Raw genomic sequence first — 22,683 nt, forward strand, 5'->3', positions numbered from 1 at the left:
GGCTTTGGTTGCCCTGCATCTAGATTTCCCTTACTGCTTTCCCTGCCTCCTATGCAGTTGGCCAAAGCAATGAGACCACACTGACCAGATGTAGTGAACTTAGGAATCACAAATCTTCACTGACCACACAAAACTTTCCTAAACGCCTACACCAGCTGCAGCTCAACTTCGACGGGCGGCACACTAAATGGCTGAAGCTGGCTACAGGATGAGATGTGCATGAGGTTAGATTACTACAGAGTGTTCAAGTGTCATCACTGGTCAAACAAAAACAATGAAACTGATTAAGCCCCGCCTTGATGGTGCAGCGGATAAGTCACTCGACTTCTGTGCCCAAGGATGCAGGATGGAATCCTGGCCATGGCGGTCGTTTTTCGATGGAGACGAAAAGCAAGGCGCCCGTGTGCTGTACGATTTCGGTGCACATTAAAGGACCCCAGGTGGTCAAAATTTATGGAGCCCTCCACTACAGTGTCTCTCATATCCTGAGTCGCTTTGGGAATTTAAACCCCAGAAACCAAACCAAACCAAGCTGATTAAATTCAAATGTGCCTGGAAAGCTACACCCAAGCAGAGGCCTTTCGTGCAAGTAATTAGAAAGAATGCCCAAACAGCGGTGGCCAAAGAACCCACCAAGTGTGTGCTGTCGGCAGACTGCCGAAGGTGGGGGCCGAGCTGAGGTGGAAGCGGGGGTTCAGCTCGGCGAATCCACCGGGGGGCAGCTGGGAGCAGCCGGTGGTGAACTGAAGCAGGCGCGCCATCTCTTCTTCGGTGAAGTTGGACACGGCCGTCCAGAACCAGTCCAGCACCTGCAAGAGGGTGGACCACGTTTCAACGTGATCCGGTGTCGGTGTTATGAGCAAAACATCATGAGCGTGGTGATGGCAGCCGGTAACTAGCACCATTCGAGGCAAAGCTTAAGTGTCCATCACAAATTTTTTTCAGTTCAGGTGTGGCTAAGCAATCCACTGTGGCCACAACACTCGCAGAAGGTCGGAGAGCATGTAAGCGGGCCGTCAACTACTATGGTGCTGAGCACAAGAATTCACCGACGGTTAGTCAAACGAAGTGGGAAGTTAATGAAAAGCTGGAAACAATTCAATTAAAGCATTTGGATCTGATAACTTAAACTTAGAAAAACAAGCATCAGCAATAAGCAATTACTCATCTTCATCACCTCTATCCGCCAAAGTGCAGTCTTATAGCTACAAATGAAATCTGTGCAACCTTTTTAGAAAAGTAGAATGAGTATTTGCCCATCGTAGCTGTACAGCTACAAGGACATAAGATGATATGTTTCAAATTTAAAATGTGATACCTTGACTATTTACTCGTGATGGAGCATGCATGCCAATATGAATATATATCAATATGACGGGCTCTACAAATGGCTGTTCATTTCATGTGCATTTTAAGAGAGGCTGTTGCCACATAGATTCAAGTATAAAGAAGTTCTCCCGGTAAGTATCTCACCTTTCTGAACTCGAAAGAGAAGCCGCTGACTATGTGATTGGCTTTGAAGTCGGCTATGCTGAACTGGCCCGTGCCACACATCAACAGCTATGGGGGGGGAAAAAAAAAGAAGAGAGTTAAAGGCAAATGTAAATCGGAGCATTTACATTTGTTAAATTTCCATGCAACTTTTTCACGCGAAATCAGCACTGTTGGCAAGAGAAATACTGCAGTATTGGCAAATGCACATTGAAAAGGCAGTCTTACAATTCTTTCATTACACTGCCACACAGTAACACTAACACTTAGGCAATCGATAGCAACATTAAACATTGCACCATTTCGTTTTTAACTCTATGAAGGCCACCTACCCTTATGTATAAAATCCATGCAAGACAACAAAGCACAGTAAGCACTGAGGCAATGTAATGGTAGCTGTAATGTAAAACAGGCCTTCACAGTTCACTCACACACACGACAGAGTTGTGAAATGAGTGACAAATGAGAGTGGGTACCTCCAGCTCGTTCTCATCGAAGATGCAGAGCAGATTTTCGGGAATCAGTTCGTTGAGGCCCTTGAGGAAGTGCTCCACCTCCTCTCGGACACTGGTGGCTAGCCGGTACTGCGCCAAGGCGTCCAGGTACATGAGCTTGTTTTGGTTGTTGACACGTATCCGCGAGCCACCCGGGATAAGCTCCGTCGTCTGCGCAAGGAAATAGATTGTGCAGTCTTGAGAGGGAAATATGGGACATGAGGCAGGGTTGCGTCTTGTAGGCAGAAGACATTCATACATTCACTGAATGGCAATGAACCACTTACTAGTACTGCTGGTTGCTTAGCAATGTGAGGTGCTTTTTTGTTATACCGAGTCAAATAATTAAAACTAAATGGCTTCATTTGAGAACTATTGAGAAGGGTGTCAGATGACATGAGGAATAATCTCTTCTAGACAATGGCACCTCCACAAAGTCCAACAGGGTTTAGGAACACTACACAATCATTATTTGAATGCATCTGCGTGGTATAATCATGAGGAACGCTGCAAATTTTCGGTGGCAGAAGATTTTATTCAATTCTTTGAAGTGAGAACGAAGAATTTCCAATATTCAATGGGAAGTCCTTTGCAAGTTAACGTATGTGACCTTTCCTCTCATCTCACTAGTCTAGTGAATAAGCTCGATGCAGGTGTTTTCAAGAATAGCAAACAAACAAACAAAAACAATGCACACTACATTTAAAGTTTGGTTTCAAATATGACACGAGGTGCTTTCTGCAGCAGGTGATTCAAGTAAAAAAGGTAGTTTGTAAAAAATGCCAAAATCTGCAATTTTCGTGGAATCACGGGAAACAAAACTTGGGGACACTTTCTTGGCAATGGAGCCAATGCTACGGAGCCCAAAAGGCATCATCTTCCTACGCAGCTGAATATAGTCCCTAGTTACATGAGGAGTTTCTGCAAAAACAAATTGAAATCATGACGCTAGTTATTTACGGTATATTTTTTTTATCACGGAACCGATTTTCCGAAATGAAGCTGTTATGTCTAAAACACTTTTCTTGGTTCCACCGGGTTCTCTCGTCTGCTGTCAGTCGCAAGTTTTCGAGACGCCCGGACTTTGCAGACAAGATGGCGGCAGCCGCATGTTCGGGTCGTTCCGGTTGTTCTGGTTCGTCCACTCCGCAAGGGTTGGAAGCATTCTCACTAGACAAGATTCGAGTCAAGTTCAAGAGGCGCTGGCTGTCGAAGCAAACGATGGAAAAGATCTGCAACATCTACACAGACCGAAAGCCACGCTGTCGAACTACATGGCGGAGGGACACGTTTAAAGATGCCCCCGTCTCCCTACCTTTGCGCCCACTACCAAGAAAAAGTGGTCCGAATTTAAGGGCCTTACTCATGAGTCGGCAAGCAAAACACGTGGGAAAGAAAATGTGGTGCTAAATACTATATGTGAAAGCTGCTCTCGTGCCAACAACGGAAGTTAAGCGTCCAAAAATGACTCGGGCTATGAAGGATGCCACAGTGGAGGACTCCTGGTAATTTCTAACGCGCATTGAGATCGCGCTGTGCATGGGCCCTAGTACTCATTTTTCATTTCAATCTAAACACCTAATTGCCAGCACCAACATCTTGTGGTCATGCCATGGCCAGATGTCCAGAAAACGTTGATACTACAGCTGGATCTTGGACAGGTTCTAGAGACATAGTGTATGAACAAATACTACTCATGGAATTTGGAAAAGATTGGGTCAGAGTGAGGATGCCAAAGATTTGTTCACAATATGGCGAGTCCGAATTACACGCACTATGATTTCACACTTCTGGTCTATTCAAAGTGCAAGGAAGTTCGAATTAATGAGTGCATGCATTTACCTTGTATTCCGACATGCTTCCTTGAAGCAGTAACTATTAACCTTGTTATGTCTGGTCAAGACACAGGGCAAAACAAAAGCACTTGGCATCACCTTCAAAAGCTGGCCAGTGCTAGTGTACTCTTCTTCACAAAAGTACAGCTCCATGTCATCCATGTCATTCTCCAGGATGTACTTGATCTTCGTCACGTACAGGTCGGGGTCATCTTGCTCGAAATACTGTTGGAGGAAACCAGTATATTAGTATAACATTCATATTCATCCACAGCTGCTCAGGTCCACATCTACTGCAAAACTCATTTTTCAAATGCTCCGAGGATTAGTGGACATTTCTTTTGGTGCACCATTAATGGTGCACCAAAACAAACAAAAGTTTTACGGACAATGTTTCAAATAATCAGGTGCATCACTTAATAGCTAGCTTAATAATACTTAAGAACAAACTATTAGGAACACTGTCGGACGTATCACGGAGCAGCTGCTGTTACAGCCCGCACTGATTCGAACTAATAAGAGCGAACAGCTTTTATTACTTCTCAAATAAGAGCTCTTACTTTGTGGCCTGGGGTTTTCACGACAAGTTCACACACCTAACTATTCTAACACCCTGACAATAACACTGCATAACTTTTTGCACCTGTCCGGTTTCAACGATTCACTGCTGGTGTACGTAAACAGTATTTACAAATGAGACTTAAGAAAAAAAAAAAAAAAGGAAGCGAACTTGTATTACAAAAAACAACAACAAATCTCCACTATGAAAGTTCTCCGCACACCAAGCTACACGGTCAACATACTGTATAAAGCTCTGGGAATGAGACATGACAGATATGATGAAGGGTAGTAATTCAGGCCGGTCGGTCTAGATCACTACAATACTCTAATGCAACACAAACACAAAAACTGTTTTCTTCTGTGTTTTTGCGTTGTTTTTCCTGCATTTGAGTACTGCTACGATAGGCATAGAAACTTGAGGCAGGCAAATTGAGCGATACGGATCAGTAGTCACCTTATAGTGAACCCTGAGCCCGATGAGCTGAGCGAGGAAGGACCTGGAGAAACGAGCCCTGACGAGCTGCCTGTAACCACTTCCCAGCGAAGACTCGTAAAGGCACTTGCTCACAATGCGACCCGCATACTCGTAGTGCTTCAGCTTCAGGTGGGACGGCCTCCGCGGATTCGGGTGCACCTGCACATTTGAGCGAAGCAGGATTTCACAGCTGCCAGGACGAAATGCACTAAACAGGGACCATCATTTAAATACGCATTCAACTGCACGTGTTAAGCTCGCATTTCAATTCAAACGCCAGTCGGCATGCCCTTCTAGACGCATGCAACACTGTCACCAAGCAGGCAAAGAATGTCCAAAGAGAACTTTGCCTAGTTGGCTACTTCAGTGCTTCAGAAAAAGCTCTAAGATAGACAGCTTTATGCTCCAGTACCCGTTATTGTGCTAAATAGCTCTGCAATTCAGACCCCGTCACCAGCATTTTCTTTGCTTCAGTTGACTACTACGCATCGAAGGTCATATATATATTCTATCTTAGAGAAACGGCGTCTAAAACAGTGTGGCCACAAATATGGAATGAAAGTCCACTGTGCTCTCTCACCAAGCCCTGTTTGTCATTCTTGAATCGGTGGAAGAGCAGGTTTTCGGGGTCGAAGAGCGCAGAGCAGAGGACTTCGAACCATTCTCGGCGAAGTCCGCCCCAGTCCAGACCTTGGAGAACAAGGAAGTGAGGGAGCTATTACTACTGACATTACAGGAGGCATTAGCAAACAGAATTCCTGAATGTACTTTACATCAAACTCTTGAGGCACGTAGCTAATAATAATGTGCTGATCAAAATTTGTTTTCATTTCCAACGAGTATGAATCTATGTGTTGCCTTCTTTAGGTGCCCACAGTGACTAAAATTGCCCGGAAGGTTTCCCAGTTATTGCATTCTGTATAATATATAGTACACTATTACTGATTATTTGCACTATTTTTCTAAACAGCTCTGCCATGGTGGCTCATTGGTCAGGGCGCCTGACTACTGAACCCGTGCACTGTGCCATATCAGTGCATTAAAGGAACCCCAGGTGGCTGATACTTCCGAAACCCTCCACTACGGCAACCTTCGTAGTCTGAGCGGCTTTGGACTTTAAACACCGTATACTATAGCCAAACTAATTTTGTAATCATTCTCAAAAGGCTTTTTTACAAAGGCTACACACTCACACGCTAGCTTTTCTTTCTAAAACCAAATTTGGCAACTAACCCCTCTTGACCACTTATCAATGTTGAATCACTGCTGTCCAGATTAACCAAGAATAACTGGGAGGGAGGATTTCTGCTGTACCTGGAAGAGAACACTTGCAAAGCAGCCCATAATGCTTGCTATGGAATACGCTTTACGTGTCTTCTAGCAAATACTTTACTCAGCCAGATGTAAACAGTCTACTATTGCATAAGAAATGCAAGCCAACATTACCAAACTTCTTACTATTAACTGAAGAAACAACAAAATATAATACTCAATTTCAATGGATAATATAAAGCGCAACCACTGGCAGTCAGGATTGAACCCGGGTACTTTGACACTGAAGCCCGACTACTGTGCCGGAGTACCTAGGTTCGATCTCTACTGCCAGCGGTTGCGTTTCGATGGAGGCGAAAGGAAGAGGCGTCCATGTGATGTCAGTGTACATTAAAGATCCCCAGGTGGTCGAAATTACTCCGGAGCCCTCCACTATGGCTCCTTTTCTCTCTTTCCACTTTCACTCCAACCTTGCTCTCTTCCCATATGGTGTCACAGAACAAGCATGGCAGATACTGCGCCTTTCCTTTCCTGTGAACCAATTAATTACATAGCAGGGGATAATAATATAATACCTATTCCACGTTTTAAATAACTTGCATATTAAAGTGCTTGAAATGAGGATAGAGCACATACGGTCCCCGAGACCTGTGGCAAGAACTCACCCTGTTCTCCTACAAAAGTGATCTCGAAACTTTTGCACCAGTCACTTGTGCTGAGGTTCTTGGTTGCCTTCATTGACTGTGGTAAAGAAAAAGAAATCTTTCACTCTGAATGTGAACTAAAGCTGGCATGACTGGTCAGAACGCTCAATAAATTCCACTCAAAAGTATTTACTCAATTTGGGTGATCAGAGCACGCAGTCGCAAAAAGTCATAGTACCATTATTATTAACCAGGAGCAGCAGAAGCATTTTGAAATGTGCCCAATTTCATTTTTTAAGTCTTTCCTTCCTTCCTTGTTCATTTGCATTTCCTGAATAGTGTCATCTTTTACCACTCAAAAATAAATCAACTTACTGGCATAAAAAAAAGAAACAAAGAGAGAGAGAGAGAAAATACTAATATAAAAACAATTTTAACTGGCCAAAAAAGAAAAAAAAAATGTTGACAAGCTCATGAACTGGGGAACAGTTGTCGGAGAGAAAGTATCAGATAAAAAAAAAGAATATATATTTATATATGTACATGCGTGGTAGCAGAATTTTGGGTGAATACATACAAAAGGGGGATAGAGACAGAAAGGATTTCAAAGTCTCAAAAAGTGTAATTTCCCAAGGATGCAGAGACGAAAATTTGAGAGCATGGTGAGGGATCTAAACCCCACCATTGTGCCAAAAATCTCTACAAAATGTCTGCTCAGCCGTATAACCTGGCGATTCTTTTAAAATAAACATGCAATGCACCGTTTCAACTGAACCATAGGAGACAGTGTGATCCGCTCACTTGTTCTAAACGGTATTAGCAAATTCAATGGTACATTCCAGGTTTGACACAACTAAACACGGGCTTGAACATGAAGGACAACTTACCGACTCCACTATCTTGTCCCGTGAGACCTTTAGCTGAAGCTTATCGTGGTAGTGTTTCTGGTGAAGTTTCCGCACTTCACCGTAGAAGAACTCCAGCTTGTCCTTGAAGGTCTCCGAGCCACCTGTTTTCAAAAAGCGGTAAGAATCCATGAAATATTATGCCCAGGTCTGCTGTAAGCAGAATAATTCACGTAATTAGATATGAAATATTCCTGTTCCTGCTTTAAAATTACATCATATATAAGTGAAAATTACTGCTCACACAGAGTACACTGGCCATACGGGCATTCCTTCTCTCAAGTTCTGCGTTACACATAAGGGCTAGACTTATGCAAAGTGCATCAAGCACCGATGGAATACCGAATATGTGGGCGCAAACTTAGTGCCCAAGGGCAGAAATGGTTCTTTGCAGATGACCTTAGGCATCCTAGTTGGCCACTCTCACCGATGTTCTTGAGCAGATACTGGGTGAACGTGGCAGCGATGACGTCCCTTTCCTCGCAGACCAATTCGACCTGCGGCTGGCAGCCGTCGTCCACAACGAGCACTGGTTCCCCCTCTTGGTTGTTGCTGCCTTTGAACAAAAACTGCAAAAAAAAAAAAAGTTCTAAAATTAACAGCAGGAGACTACCTATATATCTCGCTATGTTTAAAGTGTCTGGACCATAAGGCAAGCATTGTATGTGAATCAAAAACTGCCATATTCTGCATGAATATATGCGCAGTTTTTATTCTTTCATTCTGTTTATCCTCTTAGTTGCATGTTTTTCACTGAACGAAAACCCCGGAATCACTTTATCACCCTCAAATAGAAAATCAGTATAGAATTTAATAAGTTTATACCTTTGTGCTGGGACACAGTCGGAATGTGATGAGCCTCTTTGGAATGATCCTAAGCATATACTCCTTAATTGTGAGTTGCTGCAATACAAAAAAAAAAGGTGGCTCTAAGAATGTACAAGCACGTCCTTGCCTTCAGAAACACTTCTTACACGAAAGGAAAAAATGCAAGCTACTACAGCAGCGCCTTTTTTTTTTTTTTTTTCAAAAGGGGTGCTACTATATGGATCCACTACTTTAGGAGCTGTCGTTTAAAAGTACAAGCGCAACTCCTCTCCTGAATCACCCGTACAGGTTGTATATGAGAGTTCCTGGACATCCATGATCGAGCGGCACAGGTTTAAAACTATAGTTAAATTGCAAGAAAGATGATGAAAGGAAATAATCACTGAGCTCTAAAAGTTGAGACACTTGGTGACGAAAGGATAAATAATACAAAGTAGTTCAATACAGCTAGCTACGCAAGTTTTCAGCCGTGCAAAGTCTGCGGCTCACCTTTGGCGAGATGTAGACAAACACTTTCTTGGGCTTGGCGAGCTTCTCGCAGTTCATGGCTATCAGCTTGGCCTCATACCAAATGTTGTGGCTTTTCTTGGCCACATTTTTCCTCACTAAGGCGGCATCACTTTCTTCGGAAGTTAAGCAGTTCGGGGCAAAAAAAACATGTTATGCTGTAAACAACACTTCGATGACACTCTCACAAACAGCACCGAATGACAAAGCTTTTATATATAAATGAAGGAAAAAATGCACTTATTAAGCTTGTACAACCCTGAAAAGAGATTAAAATTTATTTAAGCAGTCAGAATTTGCCTATTTCTTGAAAAATTAAACTTTGATGGTTGAAGAAATATGCCGGCCATTTTAATATTTCATATGAAGCAGTTAACTCATTCTAACACCCCAGAAGATTGCTATCAGTAGCCTGTGAAATTTAAGCATAAAAAAGAGAACCGCACACAGAACGACTCAATCCAATGTGGTGCACTTACTCGAAAGGACGATGACGTGGAAATCTCCGTTGCTCAGGCTCGTTCCACGGTACGAGACGCTCACCTGGTAGCAGCCCACTTTGTCGAGTTTAAGTACTAGTGCGATTCGGGAGTTTTCGGGATGCCCTTCCCAGTGATAGCAGGTTGGTACGGGCCTGTTCGTGCTCACCTGCCCATTATGAGAGCAGAAAGAGACAAAAAAGAGAAAAGAAAACAAGGCAACTGTAGAACCTCCAACCGCAAAGCCGCCTTGCTGATGAATGTCCCAATATATATATATATATATATATATACACACTGGATGTCTCAGTTAACACTTTGCAGAATTCCTAATACTAGTGGGTTCAGAATGGAAGAAAGATATTTGCAGCAGCAAAGCACCTGCCACGGCGAACACAATCAGCTGCAAAATTTGTTTAATTATCTGACTAATTACCTAAACCAACTAATTAACTTTTTAATTACCGTAAGAGCGTGGTTGTTCTCAATGAAGAGTTTGAAGCTGTAAACAAGACGATGCCGAGCGTTGCAGAGTCTTGGTAGCAGACTCTTATGACCAGTGCTTCCACTCAAGACCAGTGCCTGCATAACTCCAGAGCTATGAGAACTGTTGCGCTTCCCGTGGTTAACATCATATCCTTTTAACTGCCCAAGTTTCAGCTGTCTTGCTTGCGTTTCATTTGTTGCTGATGGTACATGCCCTCCGCAATCACATTCCAATGAGGGCACTCTGAAGAATTGTGAGATTTAAAAAGCGCAGATGGTAGCTCACCTCAACAATGTCAACACTGTACTCATCGCTGGGGTCAGTCGAGGAGTCGATGATGCACGCATTGTTATATTTGTCTCGGGGCTCTAAGAAAAGGTGGTGGGGCTCATCCTGGGTGCACACCACAGTGCAGCTGTGGTGAATAAATCCAGTTTTCTGAGGGTCTGGTCGACCTGTTTGAAACAAAGACGAAAAAAGGATGAGGATGAAATTTTTTTTTGCTCACAACAATGATACCGACAATGCCAACGCTTCATTTTCTGGGGTGTTGGGCCTTTGACGTTGTCGCATTAAGACGCTACTCATAACCCTCCAATTAACCCGGTCCTGTCAGCTGTGTCCACCAAAGATGCATAAACTTCTTGATTTCGGTCAGAATGCCAGCAATTCGCATCTGTTACTTGACTCACTCCATCATAAGATGGAGCTTGTTCAATGCTTTTAAATGGTAGTGGGAAACATCTGTCCCACTAGCTTCAAGTGGTGGCAAATAGGCAGTGGTACTTATGTGAACTATAATGTACCATATTTTTGCGAGCTGAATACTGCTGAACTGTTCAACAAATCATTCAGTGTTTCTTTTTTTTTTCTTTCACTAATAGGCCTACATGACGATCTGTGTGCTTTTAATGTGCTAGTGTACAGTTTGATCAGGACTATTATGGAGTAAAAAAAATGAATAATAAAAAAAAATTGTACAGATGTTTTTTTTTTTTCATTTATTCATGAGTCAGATCACAGCACTTCTTGAAAAAAATTTGCAATTAAAATGCAAGTTTTCTTGCATGCTGAAAAGAGACTAAGGTGCAGAGTTGTTTTTTTATAAAGTTACGGATGCCTATTTTTCTTTAAAAGAAGTGGTAATAACAGCTAGAAAATGGTGTGATTCAGTCTCTAGAGTGGTTTATAGCTTGTGGAGTTTAATGACCCACAATAACTCAAGCTTCACGGGATGCTGTTGTGGAGGGCTCCGGAAATTTCAACCACCTGGGTTTCTTTAACATGCACTGACATCGATCGCACAGTACACGGGCGCCTTGCCTTTCAACTTCATCAAAAAGCAGTCGCCGTGGCTGGGATTCGGCCCGCAACCTTGGGCACAGCAGTGCAGCGCCATAACCACTGCACCACCACAATGGGCTTCTGTCTCTAGAGGTGTTACAAGTTCAATTACACCACTTGTATGCTCGTGAAATAGACATGCTATTAATGGTGTATGAAATGAAGGGTTGCTGTTTCTTCTCACATCACTGCCACAATTTGTTGCAATAAGATTACTCATGCGAGTCTTTGGGAACAGTGTCTCCATATATCTTAAAGCTCAATAAAAAAGAATGAATGGAGACAAACTGTGAACCATGAAAGACTGACCCGGGAGAAAGTTCTTGATGAATGGCGAGCCACGCACGTGCACCATGCCAATGAGGACCGACACGTGGCAGAGGCCAGCACGGCGCACTGTGAACTGCACCCTAGCCTGATTGGCCAGGTTAGGGTCCGTGCCCCCCAGCTCCACGCTGCAGGCCACCTTGTGGGCGCCATTGCCGGCCACCACTTCCACCAGCAGTGGGTCCTCATCACAAATTGGGTAACTGCGCCCATTGCGCTGAAAAAACTGCATAGAACAGCAGCTAATGAAACGAAGCTTGAGCTTAGGCTATTGCACCTTAAGAACCTATAGCACAATAGCACACTAGAAATACTGGAAGAAGACAAAAAGTTCCAGAGACAAAGAAATGCTAATATCTGAGGAACGTGTTTTGTGATCCCCTTATGGGGCTTCAAAGACTCAAAGTGCATGAAAAATACCAAAACCTGGGATTTAGTTTGAAATATTTGAACACATTAATTATTAAAGACAAAACTACTGCAAGCTAGCTGTTAATTTACATCGCTTTCTGCACTTCAGTTACAGTATATTATTCATTTATGAGTTGCCTAAGAAAACACAGACGGCTGTAATCTAGTGCAACTTCAATCATGCGTGGCAGGATGAAATATGAAGGCATTGTACACCAGTGTCCAAAGATGAGACAGAACTTTGACCAAAGAACTGTGCTACATTTAATTTCTAATCGAATGAGGTTCCATAGACGCACCCGGATGAAGAAGGTGAGGGTGGTGCCGACGACCTGTGGCTCGGTCCAGTCAAAGTCGACCTTGCAGTTGGCCGGCGAGAGGTACTTGCCGGTGAGATAGCTGAGGAAGCCGAGCTTGGCAGCGGCTGCCGCCGATTGGTCACACAGCAGCCCCGCGGGCGCCAGCATCAGGGAAGCCACGCCCACCAGCACAGAAGCCACCAAGGACACACCCAGCATATCCCCTGCAATATTCCAGCACATTCGCAACATAAGTCGTGATTAGCAATGTAGTTTTTATTACTCAACTCAATGCTACAGGTAAAACAAACCCAAAACAATCAATGATTCAAGGTAATATTGTTGTCATATAAAAAATGCTTCGTTTTGCCCACTTAAAGTTGTCTCTAGACCTGATGCTGCCTACATTACTTCCTGTGCTACATTTTACCTTCATTTATCATTCGCTCCTCAGCCAAGTGATTGTGGTTAAAGCAGTTACAAAGACATGTCAGAAATTGTCTCATTTCATTCCAGCAGCCATCATGCCTAGACCATCTGCCATTCATAGCCATAGCCATCTGTTCTTTAGCAAATAAACTACAGTGAATTAGCACTTCTTTTTCTATCACTTGTCGCAGTGCTGTTTTTGTCAGCAAATGCTCTTTGGCACGAGGGGCACATAGGATGTCTTTCTCATGGTGTTCATCCAACACCCTCTATCAGCCTTCACCATCCAACACCCTCCACCAAGCATGCATGCAACTGGGCAATTCTGACCTCCTCCCTCTCTTCCTGGTGCCGTCCAGGTACCATTTTTGTTTGAGAGTCCATGTGTAGCATCTGCAGTGGCGATGGTGTGAGAATTGAATGTGTGTGGTGCATAGGCAAAGCAGGCTAACATGTTGTGAAACTATGCGATCCTTTCGAGTGAACACAGTTTTTTGTTAATATAGCCAATGTGTAGTACTTTCATCCATCTGAAAAAAGACCACTTGGGCAGCCTCCTACTGGTCCAGGAGCCCATATACTTGAGCTTCACATAGAGCCATTTCTGACCGGCCAACTGAACGGTCTATACACATGTTTCACAGACTGATGTACTGTCACATGGCGAAAGGTGTCCCTGTCTCCATGATGATTGGCTGTAACGGCGGCGAGCGGCGACAGCTTTTGCCGTTTTGTTCTCCAGTTATGTGCGGCGCTTGTGAAGCATCTTTAAACTGATTTACCAGTCATTATCATCATAGTTACTTTGTGAGGGAGAAGAACCTTGAGACGTACAAAAAAAAAAAGAGACTTCAGCTTCACAGAGAGACAATCTATCACGCGAGTCATTAGCGAGGCGTTGACTTTGGTAGAGTGCAAAGTTTAAGAGTGGCGAGCAGTGAGCGTTTGTATTAATCTCACTGCGTCATGCCTCTTTCGTATTTTTTGAGGGCAAATTATACAACTTCAAAGTTCAAGATGAAAGACGTGAATTGTATATAGAAATGAAAAAGTGATTGTTCTAATACTGCGTACGTATAAGCAAACTTTGCTTAGAGACTGAAATATGTTCTACTGAAAATAAACGCTGCATTGTTTTTGTTTCTTTTACACGAATCGTAGAAGTCACTGCCCAGTGTGTAGACATACTATCTGGTAAGGAACATCTCACCTTCACGCACCGCAGCATTTTCACTGGAGCTTTGTTCGGGCAATATTCGCTCTTTATTAGGAGGTTCTAGGTGATCATTGGGCACATTCAGCTTTCTTTCTCAATTATAAATAAAACCGATTACATTGGGATTGAACATCCATGGGGCTCGTGGCGCTAACAGTGTACACCTGCGAGTTCTTAATTAGTTTGAGCGTTGGTGAAAACAACATGTCAGTGTGTTTAAAATTTGTATATTGCGTTTTCTAATTTGTTACCTTAGCTTGCATTCATGTAAGCTGGTGGCTGGAAGTGCAAGTAAATGATAAATTTTGTGGACCGTAGTCAGTGCCGCGGATTCTGGCCTGAGTTTTGTTGTGGTAATTGCTTGACGCTGTAGATTGAACCATTTATGCCAAAGGTGCGGTAAACCTCACAATGGGAGAGGTAGGGTTAAATGAAGTGTCCCATCTGTCATTATGCAAGTACTACTAGGATGTGATGGGCATCAGCTATTAGACGTAAATACAAGGGCTTGACTTACAACACAATAATACATAATGAAAGGGAAAGAAGCTTTTATAAGTTTCTTTAACTTCAGTAGATCTTAATCTGCGGTAGCTTCATTTCTACAAATCAACATCCCCGTTGTGATGATGTCGACTACAGGACAAAGGGCCACTTCCACAAATCTCCAAACAATCTTGCCCGGCCCCGGGTTGCTGACTCTTGGCCCACACTTGGCTATACATTTACTACTGCACAATAAAATTCATTCTTCTGCCCTGATGACCACCGGTGGTTGTGCATTTTCTGCATTATGCACACTGCCAAAAGGCATCTACTTCAATTTCATTCCTGCTAGGATATAATTAATGTGAGCTTCGCTCTCTTATGCACGCTGATCTCCTTCTGTCCCCTAATGTTACTCCTCTCCCTCCCTTTTTCTCCCTCTTTAGTCTAAAGGCCACATTCTCAAGAGGCCCTAGCTTTTCGTTAAACATGGGCTTTATGGTGTACAACTACAGAAAAAAAATTGCACACGGGAGGGTCCGGCTATAATAACTCTGTTTTTCTAAGCGTGCAGTTTTGAAACTTCGCCACTCCTACAAGCTGCTCTTCTATGATGTAATCGCAGTACATGGTCGGTGCAAAAGTGCCTGCATGTTTATTATGTATGCGCTCTGTTATTGCAACTTCTTTGTATATAAACTAAACGCTCACTAATTCAGCCTTCAAGCGACCATAATTATCGAACGGCCCTGAAAAAACTTCCAAAAACGTTTGCATCGTAGCAATATTATCCAAGAAGCACCTGTAAGATGGCTATATGTATTTGAGATGAAACCCAAGTGCAAACGACAATTTTTTCTAGGTTTCGTCAAGCATTCCGCTTTGCGCGCACTGTCGGGAACGATGAACAATTGCTCCAAAACCGTAGTGACATACGTTACCCTTTTCCCAGTATGCCGCAGCAGCTGTAGTGCCTCTCCACTAAACGGCCCCTGTGGTGTTTCGGTGAAGCGCGTAGTGCGGTGAAACTGCACGTGACCGGCTGTGCGTAGTCTCAGCGTAGTGGAAGAAGCATATATATGCGTGCGAGGGATATATGCTTGGGCGTTAGAACAGTGTGACGTCATTCCAAAACAAGTATAGTGACGCACAGAGCAGCGTCTTAAATGGTGTTACGCGCCGATCGCAGCCGCGGGATGGCGAAACTGGAACTATATGCGACTGAACATTGTTCCAGAAAAAGGGAACCTTCGATTGTCGCCGCGCCCGCAAAGCCCCTATTCCACGCAGTTCAGGTTAGAGGAGGTCTATTTCGGTGATCGTTGGTTGCTAGGGTCGACGCGATCCCCAGTATGAATCAACCGGTGCAAACCTGCCCGTGTCTTAGATGAGTTATCCAAACTAAGGAGGTTGAATTACCAAGGTTTTAAAACGAAAGCTCGGGAAGCAAGTCCGGATTTCCCTTCGCTGAGAATGAATGACCTTGAATGGCTTGACCGGAAGAAGCGCACAAGCACCACAGCCAGCAGTGTACATGGAAACAGGCGACGCGTTGGCGCTAGACTGCTGGCCGTCAGCTCGTCGGACAAATAAGACACCTCCCTACATGTGCTCGCTGGCTTCGTACTGCTGCCGAAGAACAGCTGGCCCTTGCTACCACAAAAAGGGCAACATTGTTTAAACCATACTTGAAAGAGCTTTGTTGCTCTGTCAAGCCATGCTTAAAACCCACCAATTTTTAATGTATTTGCCCGGTTTGCTTTGGCTACTGAAAAGCGGACAAGTTTGGTTTCCGCTTTATTTTTCCTCTTCCAAGTATTCGAAGAAAAAATAAACTTAAACCATGCTATGATAACGATGGTAGCAGCAAGTGGGGCCACCTGCTTTGGAGAGATTTTCTCATGACGCTGTCCCTGTTTGCAGTATGAAAACATGTATGGCCTTTGACGCTGCAGTCACAATAATCCCTTTAAAATTTCAAAGTTTTCCGTAACAGATTATAGCCTTAAATTAAACTTGGATAGTTGGCCCCTGTTAATTCAGACAATTTTAAAAATTTTGATGGGCCATCTGGTAGGCCATCTGGTAGGCCATCTGGTAGGCCATCTGCTCAAAACAATTTAAACTCTCCATGGCTTCGCCTAATTCAAACTTCACCTACCCTTCCCGTTCTGGTCGCTTGAAGTTTGAATTAGGGAGTGTCTATAGAGCGGTTGACTATTTCGACTTAGAAATGAGTGCAGTTGAGCGCTCCCATGATGCATAATTTCTTCCACAAGTGGCACGAATACGCACCAAAGGCCCATGTCTTCTCTTGTTGCTCGAAGAGTATCTGCTGCCAGATGCGGTCGGTCACAGCCCCGAGTGCCTCAGGGCTGTGCGGCAGCAGTCCAATAGCATGCACCAGTTCGGGAATCCAGACCTCCTTGTGCCCAGGGTCGCTACGGACTGCCAGCACTAGCTCCTCGAGGCTCTCGAACGGGAACTCGTTGGATGTCCTGCAATGACACAGAACATGTCGAAAACCATCTTTTAGTGGGCTCTTAGATTCAATGGCATTTCTTCAAAGTGCATACAAGTCCAGACTCCGCCTTTTTCACAAAGTGTGGCGCCCTCTGGGGAGTGGTTGAAAATTCGTATGTTACTAGCTGAATGAGCCGCCTGCGACGTGGTTACTTGACAGCTACTGCCACCAGTCGCAAACGCCTGTAACGAACATGAATTACGCATGGCCTCACGATCGGCTGGGCCTCCATGATTGGCGCAGCCGGAGCCGATCGCGGAGGCCATGCAGCCGATCGCGCTCAGTTGGTGGCTCGTTTTCAACCAGTAAAGGGGCGCGCATGCGCAGAGCGGTTTTCTGAAAAAGGCGGCTTGACTGAATATTATTTTCTTTTTGGTTCAAAGTGAATACTGCAGTAATTGTATATGCATAAGTGAACAATTCGAATACTTTTGGGATAAAAAAGAAGCAGAACGGTAAAACAGGCATTTCAAACCATGTATTCTCCAAAAGTACAAGGCTATATTAAATTTAAAAAAAAAAAGCTTCACTGAAGCTTGGTCACATTTATTGCACGTACTCTAAATATGCAGCATTCAGCCATGTCACAATACGTATCTCGCGCGAGTGCCCATTCTTGCTGCGATGCATGAAAAATGAAAAAATAAAAAAAATGAAGATGTCAATTTGTATATGGACTGGTTCTGCTAACAACATTTTGAACTACACGCTCCAGAAACATGACTCCCTCGCGCTAGCCGTCGCTTTCCCGCACAAGTTGTAGGTATAGTAGTGAGTCAGTGTCTTTTCAAGTCGGTAACACATAGCCTAGAGAGAGGAGCAAGTATTTCATGGCCACTCCTACTGAGTCTTTTTCCACCACTTGCGTGCGCTCTGTCGAAGTCGCATATGTGGCGTGCGTCAGCCATCTATAGGTTGCTTCGACAGCATCTAGGCGGGGAACGTTATCAGCTAAACACACACTTCCAATCCTTCAGAATGTGGTCGCACATTTATCGTGACTCAAGCGGCTGACGCAAGCAGTTTTTAGATGTCTAGAGGAGCAACAGCCACGCTGCCTGGGAACAAGTTCGGTTTGCTGCTTGGTGTCATTGCACGACTGCCGATTTTCGTTGCATGGATGTCACAATGTCTTTCCGCAGAAAGACAATCGAACCAAACCATGAGAAGCAATTAAGTGGTGTGGATGTGTTGCTGGCATTAGATAAATCTACTTTCGAGATTTGGAATACCTGCTAAACATTCCTAATGAATCTAATGTTGCATACTTTGCTATTCGACCGAGTATTCAAAGTTATCGAATATTTACACAGGCCCACTTGGGACATTTTATGATCACGCTGGTATGGCTCCTGGTATAAGGGGTTCAACAGTTCAACGTCCCAAAGAAATTAGCTCAAAGAGACAGTATAGTAGAGGGCTACGAACAATTTTGATCATCTGGGGTTCTTTAACATGCAATGAAATTGCACAGTACATAAGTGCCTTGTGTCTCCGCTCTATAGGAACATATGAGCACCGCGGCCGGTAAAACAAAGGTCGCCTGGCTCCGCAAACAAGCACCCTAGCTACTGAGCTACAAGGACATGCAGATATGCCATCTCAAAAAGCTACAACCTTCAACTTTTTAGAATGAACTATTACAGCATAGAGCAGCGGCTGTATTTCGTTACGAGGACTTGGTAAATAGCTTTCTGGGGTCTATAGCACAGAGGCTTTTGTAGCTTATTTCTAAAAAAAAAAAAAAAAAAAAAAAAAAAAAAAAAAAAAAAAAAAAGAATAAACAAATAAATAAGCAGGGTGAAAGCAGGAAAAACCAATTACCATCTCCAATGCACATCACGTTATAGTACTGAACAAACTGTTACTACTTTTGTCAGTGTTCGTACTGAGCAGCATTGATTAAAAAAAAAAATGCAACATTACGCTCACAAGCTCAGCACACTTCGATGAAAGTTAACCATTTTCAACTGTTAAGTTCCCATTTCCCTCTAAAAGAAATGTGATTACCTGAACGCCATGGTTATCTAGTGTGATTGAAAAAAAAAAACAACAACTCACAACAGACACTACTGGATACATAAATACATACGTGCAGCAATAACAAATGCGTCTCAAAGTTACTACAAATGAAACTTCTAATTTTGTGATGGTGCAACAGAAGAAGGTGTGTCCCTATACGTACCCACGAGTACCACAGCTGGCAAGAGGAGTAACTGAAGCATAACTTGTGAAATGAATATGCAAAACAGGGCATATAAATAGTAATAAAGCTTCTTAACTCCGTGATTGCTGTGAACACCTCGCTCATAAGACCGCTGTGCAGACACCAAGCCATAGGGTAATCTGACATATGCAAGTCAAAATGGAATGACACCTCTGAAAACAGGAGGTGGCTCCTTTTTACACTGCTACAAAGTAAAACAAACGACACTGCCATAGAAGGCCTGTTAAGCACACACAAGCCCGAGAACCACTCAGGAAGCGTACAGCAAGAAAGCAGAGATCTACTCAGGATGTGTACAGGAAGAAAATTCCGCAGCCTGAACACCACACTGGGTCACTCCATCCAATGCTCTTCTCCTTAACACCGTTCCATCCCTCAAAAGAGCTAATTAACTTTGGGCAACCCAGAAACAGAAAAGGCCAAGGATGGAGACAGGAAGATTGTGTTTATCCTTGCCTCCTCCCTATAGTAGCTCCATTTTTTTCATTGCGCTGAATCGGCTAAGAAATAAGTACTTTTTTTCCCCGTTGTATATATTATTCTGGCCCCAATCCTCCTCTCCATCACAGAGAGCCAGTGTGCGCTTTTCCTTGCGTCTAAATACCGCTGGCCATTTGTCACTGTCGAGTGCCTCGGCCACTGCTAGCCCAATTCTTCCAGCGGGCCACCTGCTTTTGACGCAAAAGCGTGTGGGAGGCGTGTGCTCCACTTCAATTATAAAATGGAAGGGCGACGAAAAAAAAAAAAGAAAGAAAAACTATTTCGAAAACGATTCTCAGAAGAAAACAAAAAGGAAAAGCTAATACCTTCAACCCCCCCCCCCCCCCCCCCATCCAAATATATTTGCCTCAAACGCTTTTCTTTTTCAATTATATAAGCATGTATTGCCTTGCTTCTTCAACTCTCGAGGTGCGTGCATTTCCGACTGTGCGTGGGACACCAAGACTAGTATTGATTGGATATGATGCAGTATTTATTGGATGTGCCAATGTATTTTCTCGCATCCCAGATTTCTTTTTTTTATTCCTCGAAATTACAGTGTGCTGCTGAGCAACAGTGCTGGCACACCTGCTTCCTATTTTGTCGATGCTTCTTGCTTTGTAAAGCACACCAGAGAACAGACCAGTAAATTTTCCAAGTGTACCCACACTGCCACATATGAATCAAATAAACACAGGTGATGATGGCATGCTCGCTGCCACCTGATGTTCTGCATTGGGCATTGATAGAAATCCACAACCTGGACCTTTTTAAAGTGACAAAGAGGGCATAAATCTACATGAGCTAGCAATTCAATCAGGCAAAATATACCAGGCAGCTCTGCCCTTCTGTGTAATGCCACTGAACCCACGTACCATGCTAACGAGCGCATTCATTGCAAAAAACAATAAAACAAAACAAAACAAAAAAGAAATTCTACAGGTGGATTTCACATAATGAATCAGTAGGAATACATTAAAAAAAAATGGGTGGGGGGAGGAGGGGTATGCTTTTCAGACAAGATTGGAAAACAAGGGCACAAAACTACAGCAACTAAAGTGCCATACTGAAGAAACACACACATGCACAAGGAAAACAAAACTGGTAAAGAGCTCCATCACGTAGATGCTGCGCCGACATAACGGGATGCGATAGCAATGCATAATTTAAAAAGCTCCAAGTAATGAGCTTTGGCAGTGGGCGGGAAGTGTTTTCGCAATGTGATGCGCAATGTTTGGGAGGGGGAGGCAACGCGCTTTCGTCTCATTCACGTTCTATAATAGAGTCGTCTATATGAGCGCGCTTCGTTCATATGTGACACCCACTATTTTATTCATAATCTCCACATGCAATGTGTTGAGATGATGAGACAGAGTGCAAGTGCAGCCTTTGCTTTTCAAGCCTGAAGCCCGAAAAGTAAGAAAGCTCAAGAAACAGGCAATTTTCTACATTGTCCCCCCCCCCCCCAAAAAAAAAAAAAAAAAAATATATATATATATATATATATATATATATATATATATATATATATATATATATATATATATATATATATCATTTAAAAGAACCCATTTTTATTCCATCATGTTACTGCAGAGTCAATTCTGGCTTATGACATCCTAACGAGGCACAGCGGAACAACACTGAAAGAGCGTGCATATAATTAACAGCATCACGAGACGCAAAGCAACAAACGTTGCAAGGTACACAAGCTTCGTAGAGCTTGGCTTCTGCAGGCGTTAGCAGCTGCTAAGCACAGAAAACAGTGAGCAGCGAACGTGCACGACAGCATCACTCCATACAAAAATTAAAGAGAAAACTGCTTCAAAGCAGACAGGAACCTTCTCGTTTCATGTCGTCGCCATCTTTATGCTGTCTAACGGAGATTCCCCTCTCCAACCACTTGGAAGACGGCCATGCACTCAGTGAATCAGGTTAGACTTTATTTATTATTTTCACAGCGAGAGAAACAAAAACAAATGACTGTGCTGCGCTCACAAATTTTGATAGCGCGTCAAGAACGAAGGAAAGGATTTGAAAGAAAAAAAAGTAAAAAAAAAAAAGAAAATAAAAGAAAATGCGGATCGTGGAAAGCGCGCCTTGGCGTGACGACCAGCGAAAAAGGACGTCGTCGCATCCGTGGCGACACACGCCGCGCGTACATGGACGCCTAATTCGCTGGCTCCGGCGAGCAATCCATTCATTATTCCAGGAAATGCAAGTTTCATGCTTCCCCCTCCCTCTCTCTCCTATCCGAACGGGCGGAGAGACAGACGCACACGGCGGAGGACGGCCTTCCTAAAGAACGGGAGGGGGGGGGGGGGGGGCGTATACATACGCTCGCACACAGACAGACAGGAATCGTGTTGTTGTCTCGGCCCGCAGCAAACACCACACCGCCCAACACGCCCACCAAACGTAGTACGTCAGACGGCTTCGTTAAACTTTCAACAAAGCGGGCCAAGGCCAGAGGGGAGGAACGAGGAGGCGGACACGGGTAATGGGAAACAGACGCCGCGCGGCAGCAGTGCCTGACATGAACGTCGAAGCTTTCGAGAAAGGAAGAAACGTCGGGGAGAGAGACCGAGGGGGAGGGTACGAAGCTGCAGCGCCTATACTTCACTCTAATCGTCATCAGCGCTGTTGTTCTGCGCTCCGGAGACCGGCCTCCTTCATCGTCACCCACGCCAGAGGAAACACGTTCGCTTTACTCTGTTTGCAAAAATAAAATAATAATAAATAAATAAAAACGAGCGAACGTCATCTCTTTCAATTACAACACCGAACCACCCACCAACCCGTTACCCGCACAAACAGAGAACAAGAAGTGCGGTTACTAGGTTTCTCGTTTTCAACCATACTTTTTTTACTTCTTAAGTTGAGAGGAGCAACCAATGCTCTCAAGTCGATCCGTGCTCGCCGGCCAGCGCGTATTTTTAGCTGCTTCAGAAAGGTCGCTTTC

At 43.8% G+C, this 22,683-nt stretch overlaps 1 protein-coding gene across 1 annotated transcript in view; it reads right to left on the minus strand.

Annotated features, from left to right (window-relative positions):
• LOC146176445 (apoptosis-resistant E3 ubiquitin protein ligase 1) overlaps window positions 1-22,683 on the minus strand; it is a 79,384-nt gene that overhangs the window by 4,392 nt on the left and 52,309 nt on the right. The window contains exons 4-19 of the mRNA XM_084582780.1: window positions 16,786-16,988; window positions 12,360-12,583; window positions 11,632-11,875; window positions 10,264-10,433; window positions 9,492-9,660; window positions 8,995-9,128; window positions 8,503-8,580; window positions 8,105-8,246; window positions 7,660-7,781; window positions 6,794-6,869; window positions 5,437-5,546; window positions 4,836-5,015; window positions 3,920-4,045; window positions 1,968-2,156; window positions 1,474-1,560; window positions 634-809 (exon numbers count right to left, since the gene is read on the minus strand). Coding sequence (XP_084438906.1) covers window positions 634-809; window positions 1,474-1,560; window positions 1,968-2,156; window positions 3,920-4,045; window positions 4,836-5,015; window positions 5,437-5,546; window positions 6,794-6,869; window positions 7,660-7,781; window positions 8,105-8,246; window positions 8,503-8,580; window positions 8,995-9,128; window positions 9,492-9,660; window positions 10,264-10,433; window positions 11,632-11,875; window positions 12,360-12,583; window positions 16,786-16,988 — 2,430 coding nt within the window. The remainder of the gene's footprint in view (window positions 1-633; window positions 810-1,473; window positions 1,561-1,967; window positions 2,157-3,919; window positions 4,046-4,835; window positions 5,016-5,436; window positions 5,547-6,793; window positions 6,870-7,659; window positions 7,782-8,104; window positions 8,247-8,502; window positions 8,581-8,994; window positions 9,129-9,491; window positions 9,661-10,263; window positions 10,434-11,631; window positions 11,876-12,359; window positions 12,584-16,785; window positions 16,989-22,683) is intronic.

Source organism: Amblyomma maculatum, chromosome 10 (genome assembly GCF_055883805.1).
Source record: "Amblyomma maculatum isolate TAMU_Amacu chromosome 10, ASM5588380v1, whole genome shotgun sequence".
NCBI classification, from domain to species: Eukaryota; Metazoa; Arthropoda; class Arachnida; order Ixodida; family Ixodidae; genus Amblyomma; species Amblyomma maculatum.